This window comes from Pollachius pollachius (genome assembly GCF_949987615.1).
Source record: "Pollachius pollachius genome assembly, chromosome: 6".
Lineage (NCBI taxonomy): Eukaryota > Metazoa > Chordata > Actinopteri > Gadiformes > Gadidae > Pollachius > Pollachius pollachius.
The window spans coordinates 10,965,094-10,980,773 of record NC_136939.1 but is presented as its reverse complement, the minus strand read 5'-3'; the positions used below and the strand labels follow the sequence as shown (position 1 = coordinate 10,980,773).

Here is a 15,680-nt window from a genome sequence, read left to right as displayed (position 1 = left end):
TGGTGTGTGTGTGTGTGTGTGTGTGTGTGTGTGTGTGTGTGTGTGTGTGTGTGTGTGTGTGTGTGTGTGTGTGTGTGTGTGTGTGTGTGTGTGTGTGTGTGTGTGTGTGTGTGTGTGTGTGTGTGTGTGTGTCGTGTGTGAGCAAATGTGTACGTGTGTGAGAGTTAATGTGTGTGGAGCGGGGGGGAAATTTAGCTAACAGACTGTTGAAAAATTGATAAGGAGAGCAACAGAGGAAGGGAGAAAGAGAGAGAGAGCGGGAGCGAGATCGAGAGAGAGAGAGAGAGAAATAAAAACGAGAGTGTAAGCGAACGAGCTGGCGAGCAAGTGAACGATACTAAGTTCCGAGTAAAGATTCAAAGGCTCCTGTCCCTCCGGAATGAGGAGTGTAAAGCTAACTTCCTCTTCCGCCTTTGCTATGGAAGTGTCTAAAGATCTGCTTTAACAGCTAAATGTGCCCTCTGCCCTGGACCGGCTCCACACACCCATACACACACACTGACTCACACACCCACAAATTCACACTCACCCATACACATTCACCCACAAATACAGACTCACCCCCACACACAAACACCCACATACACACTCACCCCCACACACAAACACCCACATATACACACTCACCCACCCATACACACTCACCCACACACCCCCACACACACAAACATACACCCTCACACACACACACACACACACACAGTCCCCCTGGCCCTGTCTCGTTGGCGTTTGTGATCGGAAGCAGCAGCGTGTGTATCTGGCAGAGATCCCAGGGTAATGGCATCTCCCACGGTTCACGGGTGAAGCAGGAACAAACGTACCATCTGTCTCCTCCACCAGGGGCCCCCTTACTAGTCCACCAGCCCCACTCCACGGGCTAGGAGCCCACACACACACACACACACACACACACACTGCAGGGCTATATATAGTCACCCACTGAAATGTGTTGTTTCTCATTCAACGGTGTGTTTGTCTCGTTCCTTTGCAGTACTTCATTTAGACTTTTATTCGCTTTGAAGGATTGTTATTTATTTTTTGTCTTTTTTGTATTTTTATCCAAAGGTTTAAAAGCAGTCTCGCTCATCAAAGAGCCCTTACCCTTCAGTTTGAGTTTGTTTTTGTGTGTGCGGGTAGCGGCCATAATGTGTAGCCATAATGAGCAATTGTTATCTTCTTCTTCTTCTCCTTCTTCAAAACACGAGACAAAAGTCCTCTAATTTGACAGCTTGCAGTGTATACCAGAAACTGTCATATTGGAATCGTCCATTTGTGTATCACTCTGCCAAACATATTGTGTGACAGGCGCTTACTGCTGCATTAATTGGTTGTTCGTTTCATCCAGTCCCTCATTTCTCTCTCTCAGACTCTCTCCATCTCCACTTTCAATCAGTCTTCGAACACCCAGCTGCTCTCTCTCTCTCTCTCTCTCTCTCTCTCTCTCTGTCAGTCTCAGGCTCTCTCACTCTTATTTGCTTGTGATGATGTATAGAGGATTTAATTAAAATCCTACCGATCATTAATCATTAAAAACCCCACAATCAATTAATGTGTTCGGATCCTCCTAGGTTGCCACTGCTGCTGGTGACCTCAGCTGCTTTTCACCACCCGCAGGGAATGCTGGGTAGATAGATTTCATTAGTATGGCCGTGGCTAGCACTAACGACTGCTAATGGCTGTGTGCACTCATTAGGCCTGGCTACTGTGGGCTAATGTTGCTGTCTTTTTCAACCCCTCTACTTTAAAATGCACATTGTCGGGACGCAACCATGAACACGTTCTCCGTTTAAATATTGGATCCTTTTTTTTTTGTCCCCCAGTGCAATTAAAACGGTGTCATTTCATCATGCGCATTAGCGTCCCATGGCACCAGCATATTAATTTGCGGATGTTCAAGCGTTATCAGCAAAGCACATCCAGACACACTGAGGTAAGTAGGGGAATGAAACGAGTGGTGTCTTAAAAAAAAGGATACACAGCACAACTATTGCAGTATAACTCGACTTAGTATTATGATAAATTAGCAAGGGCGATGTATCTGACAATTGCATAGGATACACTCTTCAAACTGTCCTTGCAGAGAACTCAGAGACACAAATGTATACAGTGTGTACAATGCTGAATGGTTTAACCAAGGGTTCTTTCATTATTACGAAACAAAACTGTTGAGCTATTTTTTGAAATACCTGAAGGTTGGTGATTTGAAAGGTGCCGTTTTCCATCAAGCTGATTCGCCCGTCACTCCCAAGGATCCTCTGGCCGTCCTTCTCCCATTGGATGCTGGGAAGGGGGTTGCCCATGATGTGGCACTGTAACTGGGCAGTGGAGCCCGGAGCCTGCGTGTAATTGGCCGGCCCCTGGCGGATGATGGGTGGCACGCGGTCCGAAGTTGCTGTAAGGGGGATGAGAGTGATAGTGAGGTTCAATCTAAAACATAGCAAAGGAGGTCTGAAGGACATGTCACCCGATGGACACGTCATTATCCACCTGCAGTCCGACTACATGTCACCTTTTGTCCTGCTGAATTGAAGAAATTATTCATACCTTAAAACTATGAAAAAATATGTTCAAAACTATCAAAAGCATGAATGTTATACTATACATGGTTGGTAATGTGTCAGCCGCCAAAGAGCATTGGAAAGGGACTTTAGTTTCAGATATGGGGACTGGATTATATTTTTGTTGCCTTCTAGTGTAGCCCGCAGCACCAAAAGCAGGTCCAAAATAGTTTCAAAAGGCAGCGCTCCCCCTGGCACTAAACTTGTACATCTCATTGGACCTGCCCTAGTTCACATGTTCATTGATGACATGTTGGAGCTAGATGACTACATACAATATTTAGCATGCGATCTCTAATTCTGCCTCTAAGAACCAATAATATTCATGTAATCATGCATCGATATGTTAAAAAATGTCATGATTAAATAGTAGCCAGCAGTCAAATCAGCAGCATACCAACAGCATACATCGCTTAATTCTTAGTGAACCGAAAAACACATCAATGTTATCTAGTCCAATCATTGGTATCACTCTCTCCCAACTACGATTAATAACACGGCGCATCCAGTTTGTTTCAACAGTTTTCTTTGAGATTACACATTTCCTTTGAGATTTAAATTATTTCCGTACCCAAGGGAGGCCTTCTATGGTGGAACCATAGAACAGATCTACTGATACTCCCTGCATACTGCAGATAAGTGGAGAAATATCGTTCGGGAAACTGCCCCAAAGGAGTTCAACAAATACTATCCATGAAATATACATACAGATATATTTTCAAAGACAAAGAGAAAGACGGTGTGATGCGGCAGAGCTTGCATCGTGACCGCTAAATGTTTCTGCGAAAGCTTCTTAAAGCCCACGGGTGGTGGGAGAACACCATTCATTACAGATGAACGCGGGGTTCAAAGCAAAGCCCGGGTGACTCCGCATTTTTAAGGAGGGGGGTCACCTGTCCTTCACTTGAGCCTCAAACAGTCAGTCACTATGGCAAACACTCAACATCCTACATTCACTGGCAGTGGCAACCATAAAGGATCACGACTACAAACGGTCTCGGGACATATATGGCACTGTTCCCTGTGTGTGCAGACGTTCAACGTAAACACCGTTGGTTTAGCGCTGCCAGCCGGCATGGTTGTGTTTAGTTTAGACCAGACCTATCATTTCAGGCACATTCATAAATGGTAGTACTGAGGGGTTTGAAGGAGCTTGAGAGCAGAGCGCGTTCCACCCCGAGCAGCAATCACAGGCTACTCCAACGCAGGCTTAAAAGCGGGATAAAGTGCAAACCGGAACGCTGCTCCACTCTTATCTCGCTCCTCTCACCTCTCTGCTCCTCTCTCTGCCAGTCATTGGTATGCTTTTAAAAGTTCTAATGGAACCTTTTGGGTGGTTTATTTCCTGTATTTTGTCTTTATTTATCAAGTCATGCGTCATTGAGTACATAGAAAAAAGGATCTCAAAATAACAGGTATTCTTCTTTTAGTACTTATTTTTCTATTATTTATATTATGCCCATTGTTAGGGAAACAAATCCTCATTCCAATGTGCTGGGTGTAGCTGGGTTCGGATTCCTTAGGCTGAAAGCTATGCTAGGCTAGGCTAAACGTTTGGAAGCCAAGTAATGAAAATGCTAGGTACTCTCCATGCTAAGCCTCCTATTTATTCAATGAATGCAGGGTAAGAATGGGTCTCGGTTGGGGGGGGATGTTGATGTGGTGGTGGTGGTGGTGGTAGAAGAGGGGGGGGGGGGGGGAGGGGAGCATATGCTGTAGGAGGCTGATTTGCATAGCGGCATCGCCACTTGTCCTGTTTGATTACATCAGACTAGGCCTCCTGCTGTTTGCTCATTTTCGGTGGGAGGAGGATATTTTAATTTAGGACGCATTTGAAGGATTTCCACATTTATTTGGGTTAACATACAGGGGGGAGGTGGTGGAGGGGATGGAAAAGGGAGGGAAGAGGAGGGGAGGGGCCGTGCAGGGCAGCAGCCTGCCAGAGTTATTAAGCAGAATATTACACGGTTATAAACAACGGATGTGAATTCACAAGGTTGGGGTTTTTCATGGACGCAAGCAGGCTCAGTGATCCAATGGGAAAATTAGTCAATTCAAACTGAGCTTTAGAATAAAGCACCGCAGAACACAGCAACATGGCACAGCAAAACAATTAGGCTTGAAAGAAAACAGCAGCGCAATCCAACCAATCTCTCTATAACCCCCAATGGCTGGAACTAATTGTGCCGTTAAATCGCTATATCTCCAATGTGATTACCGGCATGTAATCAAATTACTTTATATACTTACAAGTCTGTTGCATTCATTCTAACTGATTACAACTGGTTTATTTTCTCTTTGTAATCTGATTGCTGTAAATTGGAATCTCAAATAACCAAAACTTGTCCATCCCCTCCCTATACATCGGAAACTATGTGTGTGTGGTCTACAACGTTAAGCCCCACATAATGGGTCTGTAATGTAATGAAACATGCATGGGTGTGTTTTATTGGTTGTTCATCTACAGCCCTCAGTCTGAAATGGAATAATGAATTGCACGTGTTCTCCCAGATAGGGTGAAGTGATGCTTATTGGGTGACTACAACTGAAGGTACTTTGTAATGCTACATGCTACTGACTAACTAAAAGGTTGCCAGTTGGATCCCGTGCTCCTCCTAGCTGAGTGTTGAGGTGTCCCTGAGCAAGACACCTAACTGCTCCCGAGGAGCTGGCTGTCGCCTTGCAAGGTTGACACGGCAGTCGGTGTGTGAACTTGGGTATGAATGTTTGTAAGTTGCTTGTAAGGTTGTAGAACTAGAACTGCAAATGTAAGAAACAGAAAAAGAACTCAAACTAGAACTGCATCCATACATAGTGCTAGAGCTAGCACTAGCAACAGAGCTAGAACTAGAACTAGAACTAGAGCTACAACTACCTCCATACATAGTGCTAGAGCTAGCACTAGCAACAGAGCTAGAGCTACAACTACCTCCATACATAGTGCTAGAGCTAGCACTAACAACAGAGCTAGAACTAGAACTACAACTACCTCCATACACAGTGCTAGAGCTAGCACTAGCAACAGAGCTAGAACTAGAATTATAAACTGGACCTAGAGACTCACCACTCTCCACCTCCAGCAGGGCCTTGGTGAGCACGCTGCCCGCCACGCTGATGGCCTGGCAGATGTAGTACCCAGAGTCCTCTGGACGCACGTCCGCCACGGTCAGCTCGCCGCTCAGAGACACGGAGAAGCGGCCCGCCTGGGACGGCTCCTGGATGGGAAACAGCAGGATCTAAGGGGGGGGGGGGGGGGGGGGGGGGGGGGTATATATAAGTATTTTGTTGGTTTGCACGCTTTTGTTCAGGGAAACATTCTGTTTTTTTTTCCTTTGACCTTTATATCAGTGCAAGTTCACATTTGTCGTCATTTTCTCAGTATTTTTTAACGCTAACTTTTTTTAACACTCGACCCGATGATGCCCTTCACTGAGCCATGGATGAGAGAAGAATAGGTGTCATAAAGGTTAGGGCCAATTGACACCGAGGCCACACTCTCAGGCAGCCTCTATTGAGCAAAGCTAAACGAGCGGCCATTTATTAAAAAAGAAAATGTGCTGCAGGATGAGAACATTTATGTTGATTCTCTATGCTTTTCAAAAGGGCTTGAATACTAGGTAGGGTATGAAAAAATTAAAATAAGTTATTGAGAATAATAAACAATATCTGAATAGGTTGAACTATTCTGTTATTAAGGTGAAAGAGGGATATAGGACGACAGTAGCATATGCAACCCTGCAACCCTGAACCGGAGATTGGATGAATGGGGGCCAGGAGAATGAATGTTGGGATTGATTATACACTGACTGACGCATGTTTGTGGGTAGAATATATAATCATATTGACTGTGTGGTGTGTGTGTGTGTGTGGGGATGTGTTTGTGAATATATTCTGTAGAATATATGCGGTAAACCCATTTTTATTGAGAATCTATAGCGCGTTGAAATTCATAATTAATCAACCCTGTGTGTGTGTTTGTGGGGGTGCATACAAGTCTTTATGTGTGCATGCCTGCATGTGTGTGTGTACGTGCGTGCGTGCGTGTGCAAAATACGTTCATCAAAGTACACCAAAGGCATTTGACAGAAGGAGATATAATCTCATCCCACTGGCAAAAAGTAAGCGGTAGAACACAGCAGTTCAAATGACACTTTGACATTTTGTGCATTCCTATCCGAGCATCTCCATGACAATGAGACTTAAAGGTTATCTTGTGAACTATATGTATGGAGATATGGGACCATTTAGCAGTTTGGTTGAAAAAAAGAGAAGAACATGTTTCATATGAAAAGCAAAGTAGCACCCAGGGAACTATATAAAACAAACTGAACTCATCAGAACTCAAATTCAATTTCTTCAAAATCATATTCTCGTGTCATGTAGTGTATTATATAAGTATCAAATAAGTTTGTATGAGTATATAATAATGCCTTAAACCCTGGTGGCGTTAAATGCAATACTTGTTAGGACGGTGAGAAGGCAAATACTACCGGATCTGACATTTTTTTAGTATTTGCAAGGAGGAGCATGAAACCATTGCTCCAGTGTTCTGTATCGATCAACAGATCACTATCATACCATCTGTAGCATGTCCAACACCTTTCAGCCAAGTGCAGCTTGGTATTCAGGTACCATATGTGGTGCTCAAAGGAACTTCAGAAATAGATCCGGCAGCTCTAACAGCCTTCTAAAATAACAACAACACAAGCATATGTGAGCTAGTCAGAAGGTCTCGGGTTATCCAACCACCTTCCCGTTCCTACATTTGTTCTATTGAACTCACTACAGATTTTGGGAAGTGACATTGGCATGGTTGTATTGCATGGAATTGTAAATGTGCCACTTCCCACACTCTCCTATTCAATACCTCCGCTCTGATTATCTCTCCCTTGCACTCCTGTTTGCTCGCTCCCACTCACATACCCCAAGCTCCTTCCACCACCCTCTCATCCCTCTCTCTCTCCCCCCCCTCTCTCTCTTTTGGTCTCTAATCTTTACCACACATTCCCATCAGGCCATTCTCTCTCTGCATTCCAACAGGAAGGGGCTCTTATGGGTTCAAAGAGCTGTCTCTTTGAACAGGTATTGAGCAGGTGTTATTTGTGTTTTCTGTATTCATGTGCTTGTACTGGGGTGTATTTGTGTCCATGCGCTTGTATGTGCTTGAGCGTATCTGTGTGTGAAAGTTTCCGAGAGAGCGATATTTAAAGACAGAGAGAGAGCAAAGAGAGAGAGCAAAGAGAGAGAGAGAGAGAGAGAGAGAGAGAGAGAGAGAGAGAGAGAGAGAGAGAGAGAGAGAGAGAGAGAAGAGAGAGAGAGAGAGAAAAGAGAAAGAGAGAGAGAGAAAAAAGAGAAAGAGAGAGAGAGAGAGAGAAAAGAGAAAGAGAGAGAGAGAGAGAGAGAGAGAGAGGGAGAGACATTGAGAGAGAGTGTGTTATATTTATGTATTAGTATCGCTGTATGTATGTGAGTCATGCTGGCCCACTAAGCTTCACACAGAGGAAAGCGAAGTGGAATGACAGCCACTACACAGGCCTGCTTTACCAAAATGCTGGCGTCTGACGACTTCCATGCGGGGAAGGCTGATATTGAGAGGATCAAAGCATATGTATTGGTTTCAAATGCTAATTCAAAGGCCTCCTAATGACAGTCTCAAGTACAAACCACCTTGAAACCTGCTGTGAAACCCAAGGACGTATGTTTTAACGAACCTGATTGAACACAATCTTGTAATGAAAACCTCTAGAATAACCCTCTATAATGACATAGTTTATTAGGTCAATGTCATGAAGCACTTATAATATATTAAAATAGTAATTAAATAATTAATTTAATTTAATTTAAAGAGTGAGGTGGGAGGGTTTTCTAACGAAATTAACCACAGGAGTGGCGAGGGAGCTCAGTGAGTCTTTTACTACTTAGAACGCTTCACATTCATGAAATCAATGAGAAAAATATATCATCATGAACTAGAGTGAAGGGGGAGGTTTTCTAATGCAACAAAAACAACAACAGGGGACTGGCAAAGCCGCTCAGTGAGTGAGTATAGAACCACCAAGGATACTAAAGGAGAATATTAAGTGCTGCGAAGCCTCACCTGACTGCCTTCTCTCTGCCAGAAGACGGCCGGCGGTGGGTTCCCCTTGGTGCCGCAGAGGAAGGTTACAGTTCTTCCCGGGGCCGTAATCTGGTCCCTGGGCCTGACCACAATCTGGGGCGACACTGCAGGGAGACACAGATGGATGGAATTATAGTGATGGTCGTGATATTGGGACAGCAAAAACATTCATAAGGAATGCAACAATGAAATGAAAGACACATATTAGTAATGTCCAAACACACAATCACACATGCATGCACACACACAAACACACTCACAAACAAGCATGAAATGGTTATAACCGAAGACAATATGTGCACGAAAGACACAACCTGTGTTAAAAGCTGGCCTGCTTTATACACACACACAAACAAACACACACACACACACACTCGCACAAGCACCCCCATGCATGCAGAAACACACACACACACACACCTAAACACACACACACACACACACAAACATCCACACACACGCCGAGATGATAGCTATTGATTCTGCAGAAGCCCCCCTCCACAGCCCCCCTGGGGGGAGAGTGTGAATGCATAATGCCGCCCTCGGCTGGGCCTAATTGATTCCTCATCATCCCACCTGATCTCCTGTATCTCTTCCAGTTTCACTCTCAATTACTGAACAGACAGAACAGGGGAGCGGGAGGGAGAGAGAGAGAGAGAGAGAGAGGGAGAGAGAGAGGGCAACAGGGAGCGAGAGAGAATGTAATGGAAGTATTAAGCTCGACAGCAAGAGCAGCCGTCGTACGGAGCGATAAAAGTAATGTTGAAGGGAACGGGAGATAAAAGTAAAAGGGAGAATGGAGATTGAGAGGGACGATGAAATGGAGGGCTTGTCAACGTCTGCCCCCCCCCCACCACCATCCTGCCACTCCCTCCCCTCCCCACTATGCTTTCATCAGGAGACTTTGGATTCAAACTGGTTTTGAGACTCCCTCTCTTGTTTGTGCGTTCTCAAGCGTTCCTAGGGGTTTGGGGAGATCTGGCCTCAGCAGCATCAGGGGATGGGGCCTGTTTTCTCTGGTTAATACTCTTTTGATTAAAGATCTAGCACCGAATGGGGGGCTTCGTTTAGAGCAGAGTCTAATATCACGACGACACACATCACAAGCCCTCTTGACGCCGCCCCAAAGCTCCACACATTACCAACCACTCTCCTTCCAACAACACACTGGGATAGAGGGTCTAGAATCACCCCAAGACAGAGAACCCAGGAGCCCAGAACAACATTATCAGCTTTCAGTTGTGTCTTTCTGAACCATAGCGACATGACGATATTTGATAGGGTCAACGGGGGAATTGGTTATCTGTCAATCATTACAGTTTGACTGACGCCAATGCACCAGTGATCCGACTTCGGAATATCTGAAGTCAGATCAGTAGTGAGAAACTGAAAGTAACATCTGATTCGGTTTTGGACAATAATTTAAGTTTTGGATTCTGAATAGAACTCCCACAGTTTATCCAACACTGGAACGGGATTCATTTAAGTGGATTAGCAATGCCTCCCAAACAAACAGAAATGGTCTAACATGTGCATATATTTAAACATGCATGTATCAACCTATTGTTGCACGTTCTCCTCCGGTGTCTGAGAGCCTCAGGGGTGGGGGGTTTAGGGGGTTAGGGGGATAGGGGGGGCTGCAGGACACAGCAGGGAGTGCTCCACACGTCCAGCGCTGGATAAATTACAGCCTGTGGGGGGTCTGAGCTAAAGGTCAGGGGGATCAGAACCGGGGCCCAGCCACCCACTGACCCCTGAAAGGTCACAGACCCCCGCCCCCCCTCCCCCTCCCAGTCCACACACCCCCTGTTGTTTCAAATCTACAGCCACGAGGCAGAGTGGAAGCGCATCTTCTGTTTAGTCAGTGTGTGTGCACACACACACGCACGCATGCACGCACGCACGCATGCATTCACCTCTTGACTGGCTACAGACAGGAAGTTCTCGTCAGAGCTGACGCAAGGCGTGAAATACTCAAGAAATGCTGCGTAACACTGTTATCGCATTCAGACCATACCGTTTGGCCTCTGCAAATAAACAAATGATGAAGCACAAACGCACACAGACACGGACACGCACACAAACACGTGGATGCATAATTGTTTTCTACACCATTGGAGCACAAGGCTGCATGTGAACATTTTTAAACCATTCACACTCCAGGGAGAAAAAACTGCCAATGCATGGACTGTCTTTAACATGTGGTGGCACATGCCATGGAAACGTCATGACGGTGACCCAAATCTTACAGTGACTGTAATAGGATGAAAGATAAATAAATAAACAAAGAAAATTTGAAAAAAAACTTCTGCTTCCCTCTACTGCGCAGTGCCGTCTGGAGGATGGCTGTGTTTGATTTGAGTCGGCGTGCCTTCAGTTGCCCTCGGGTGGTAATAAATAATTAGCGATAATGGCCGCGCCGCGCGACACCGACTGCTTAGATTTAGGGCACAGAGCGACGTTAACAACCGTGCCAGTGGTACTAAAAGACAAAGCACAGGGTTGGGAGAGAGGTCTTAGCAATACAGCTGAAATGTAAATTGACAAAGAATATACATATAAGCAAATTTGCTTCTTCTTTCATTCTGGAAGTTCAGCTGCTGAGTTTAGCCTTGGGTGATGCTAACCACTACAGCGCCGTTACATCAATTGACTACTAGTCTTGTTAAATATCAAACAGTGAGACTGGCACTGTATACAAGGCATAAAAAAAATAAAAAGTCATCCCTTTTACAATTTAAATGAGCTTCATCGCCTGGGTTTTGAACTAACGACAGCACGTAAACTAATGACCGCGTAAGCGAACGGTTGTGCTGATGAGGGGCTTAAAAAGGATGATGCGTATGAAGTGCTTTGGTGTGGAATTCAAAGGAGCCCGCAATTTTAATAGCGGTGGAGATGCGAGTTATAACAAGGGCAAGGTGCCAGCCGAGACTAAAATAGACCGGACGCCTTTGAGCCCTGGACCTTAGCCTTGATGGTGAGAAGGTTGTTGGGAAGGAGCTGTACTGCTACACGTCCAATGTGAAGCACTCGCCATACTCTCTGAGTGTTCTGTGACTTCTGTATGCATGTGCACGTATATGTGTGTGTGTGTGTGTGTGTGTGTGTGTGTATGTAAGTGTCTTTGTGTGTGTGTGTGTGTGTGTCTGTATATGTATTTGTGTGTCTGTGTATGTGTATGAGCGTGTGTATGCAAGTGTCTGTGTGTGTGTGTGTCTGTGTGTGCAAGTGTGTGTATGTGTGTGTCTGTGTATATGTGTGTGTATGTGCATGCATGTGTGTGTGTCTATGTGTGGGAGCGTGCTTGACACGGTGTGCTCCATAGCGTTTTGTTCCGCCACATACTGTGCTCCCGCTAAGAGAGATCAGAGTTCTACTTGTTACTTTCACTGCGTGAGTCACTGGCATGCTGAGCCGCTCCATACTGGAGTCGGAGAGGAGCCCATCTTCTCACACACACACACACACACACATACGCGTGCACACACACACACACACACACACACACACGGACACACGTTCCCATGCATGCATGCCTGCACACACACCCACACTCTCTCGCACACACAAACACACACACAAAACATATGCAAAAACATTTATACACACGTCATACACACACACACTCACACTCTCTCCTATGTACACCTATAAACACACACACTCACACATACTCACACACACACACTCACACACACACACACCCTGTCTCCTGGGGGGGCCCCGAGATGACAGGCATCTGTCAGAGCCCCACGACGAGCACAGCAGACGGCGGGTTTCACACGTGCTCGCACATCTCAACACGCACTCCTGCACCGCCGGCCCCTTGTATGTTTAGCAGTACAATCTGCCCAACTGATTCCCCCCCCCCCCCTCCCCCCGACACACACTCCCCCCACACACACACACTCCCCCTTCCCCAACCGACTCCTCAAATGTCAGCGTATTCAAATGCCTACTGAAAAAAGGGTCGGGTTTATTTTTTTCTTTGGTGTGATTAAACGATAATTCAAAGTTGCTCTTAACGGAATGTAAAAAAAAGACTATGTCGAGAATGCGTTGTGCTTCACTGATAGAAGGACGTGTTCCCTCCCAAAGAAATCCCGATGCCATTATGAGATTAAAGTAGCGCTCAGCGCTGGCACGAAGAAGCGGTTGATCGTCTAACTGTTCGTCTTTGGAGTGAAGACAGACACAAGGTTATTTCTATCTTCACTGACGGCTCATTTAGTCCCGGAGACAAATGCAGGAGTTACATAAGCAGGCATATGGCAGAAGCCTGGATCTCATACGCTGTGAAAAGGGGTTGCGTTGTCGTGGCTTTTTTTCATTTTCCCTGAGTGCCTCGGGTGTAATTAAAGAACAATTAGATTGTATGAATATGGCTTATTCAAAAAGGGGTCTAGACACATTGGGCTTATGAAGTGATAATCACGATTTGATCACATGACTGTATCCGTATTAATATTACCACGAATGGTAATTAAGGTAAGTTTACACGAGGTCTGCATCATATTCTCTCTCTCTCTCTCTCTCTCTCTGTCTGTCTCTGTCTGTCTCTGTCTCTGTCTGTCTCTCTTTCTATCGCTCTCAAATTCTCTCAAATCTCTCTCTCGTTCACACACAGACCCCCCCCCCCAGCTTTTCCATTCCCTTTTATATACCATCAATTTAACCTACTTGAAGTTTGTATTTAATCTTTGCCCCACAAACAAATTGGTTTATTTTCTAACTTTTCCCTTTTCCCAATAAATAATCCATCAAATTGAAAGGCGAATGCACCAACCAAGTCCAAGTCCTGCCTATCAGAAGGATGCCAGAATGTGTGTGTGTGTGTGTGTGTGTGTGTGTGTGTGTGTGTGTGTGTGTGTGTATGTGTGTGTGTGTGTGTGTTTGTATTTGTGTGTGTTTGTATGTGTGTGTCTGTATTTGTGTTTGTGTGTGGGTATCTGTGTTGGTGCGTGCAATCGTAAAAAGAGAGAAACAGAGATATAAGAGAGATCATCAGACTTAAGAGAAAATGCAAGAAATAAAGATGATTACATTTTTTTGAAAGCAGCCTTCCCCCAGTAGAGCTAATAAAGATTGGATTGGAGTGACTGGTAGAAAAAAATCAAAGGTCACAGTAATCCTTATTGATTTTCCTCTTACCCCACACACATGCCAATCAGTGGAAAAGCATAGCTGATGGGGAGGAAGGAGGTGTGTGTGTGTGGGCGTGTGTGTGTGTGTGTGTGTGTGTGTGTGTGTGTGTGTGTGTGTGTGTGTGTGTGTGTGTGTGTGTGTGTGTGTGTGTGTGTGTGTGTGTGTGTGTGTGTGTGTGTGTGTGTTGGGCTTCAACCTGATATCATGATACAATCCAACAGAATGTACCAGGGGGGGCAGATCAATTGAAGAGGTCAACAAGATGAAAACACACGCAGGCACACAAACGCAGGCACACACACACACACACACACACAGTCACAAATATTATGCAAAGATCAAAAGATAAAGATGAAATGGATTACTCACTGGATGGACCCCCTGGAGTGGAGGGGTGTGGACAGAGAACACCAACAAGGGAGAAGGGTGGATGAGCGGTGGAAGAAATGAAAACGACATGAAATGAAAAAACGATAAAGAGACAGAACTTGTCATGAATGAAATGTGTTGCTGAGACGGAGGCCATCCATTAACAATGAGACAAGCAGATAGTGTGAACACATTGCAGGGAGAAGTTTCAAAGTGAGTGGACCGTGAGGTCTATATTCGCCGGCCCCTCAGCTCCAATGAGGTGGAGAGTGTTTAGCCGGCCCCTCGCTCAGAGGGTGGTGCTTTGGACGAAGGCCAGGAGGTGGTGAGGTGAATGTGAAAAATGAAGATAAAGAAAGAGAGGGATGCAGAGGGAGGGAGAGTCTGACTTTGATGAAAGAGAGATGGGGGAGTGTGTGCCGCACAGCATTCACTGAGCGGTGCGTACCCGTGTGTGTTTTGTGTATGTGTGAGAGAGAATGAGTAAGTGAGTGTGTGCGTGTTTGTGTGTGTGTATGCGTGAGGGAGAAATAGAGATAGAGAGAGAGAGAGATAGAGTGAGAGAGGGAGATGGAACGAGTGAGTCTGTGTGTGTGTGTGTGTGTGTGTGTGTGTGTGTGTGTGTGTGTGTGTGTGTGTGTGTGTGTGTGTGTGTGTGTGTGTGTGTGTGTGTGTGTGTGTGTGTGTGTGTGTGTGTGTGCGTGTGTGTGCATCTCCAAGTTAAGCAGCTACATATGCCAAGCCTACTGAACCCCATCTTCCCCAACATCTGTTGTTGGGAATAAGCTTCTTGCCATAGGATTGTAATAGTTAAGTAAGTGTGCGTTTAGAAAAGTGTGTATTAGTGTGTGCTGCTTCATGTGTGTCTCTGTAAGTACTTGCTTGTACATATCATGAATCTCCTGTTAGAGGTTGGAATTTGTTCATTCTTTTTTTATTTATTTTTTTAAGCGGTACCATAGATGCCTAAACAGCATTTTACATTTTTGAGTTTAAGTCTGTGTGTGCGTGTGTGTGTGTGAGATTGAATGGAGAAGGGGGCCTGCATCTGGGTGTATGTGAAGATGCATACGTGAGGATGCATATGTATATATGAGAGAATGCGTATATGAGAATGTGCAGGAGACAGAGCGACCAGAGGCTGCTCGGCTGTTTATGGAATCCAATTGTAAAGCCTTCTAGTGGCAGCCCATGATATTCCTTTTTATCATAGCGGAAAAAAAAAGAAAAGGGAGACAGCTTTGGTATCCAAGGTCCCGTCTTCAAGGGACGAGATCGTTCTAATGCAATTTAAAAGCTTTCTGATCTCCTCTTCCTCCCTTTCTCTCTTCCTGACTCTCTCTCTCTCCCTCTCTCCGAGGAACGGGGCCCTTTGAAAGGATGTTCAAATCAATTTTCTTTTTGTGTTTTTTCCGCCTAGTCGGCTCTATTTCAATACGCAGCAGCAGGAGTCTAAAAGCCGGTAAAGGGTATAGGTGATTTTACAT

At 45.2% G+C, this 15,680-nt stretch overlaps 1 protein-coding gene across 1 annotated transcript in view; it reads right to left on the bottom strand.

Moving 5' to 3' along the window:
• The window catches only part of robo3 (roundabout, axon guidance receptor, homolog 3), a gene marked incomplete at both ends in the record, with an annotated part of 132,158 nt that overhangs the window by 20,762 nt on the left and 95,716 nt on the right, over window positions 1-15,680 (bottom strand). The window contains 4 exons of the mRNA XM_079739048.1: window positions 2,187-2,392; window positions 5,623-5,794; window positions 8,656-8,780; window positions 14,194-14,205. Coding sequence (XP_079595174.1) covers window positions 2,187-2,392; window positions 5,623-5,794; window positions 8,656-8,780; window positions 14,194-14,205 — 515 coding nt within the window. The remainder of the gene's footprint in view (window positions 1-2,186; window positions 2,393-5,622; window positions 5,795-8,655; window positions 8,781-14,193; window positions 14,206-15,680) is intronic.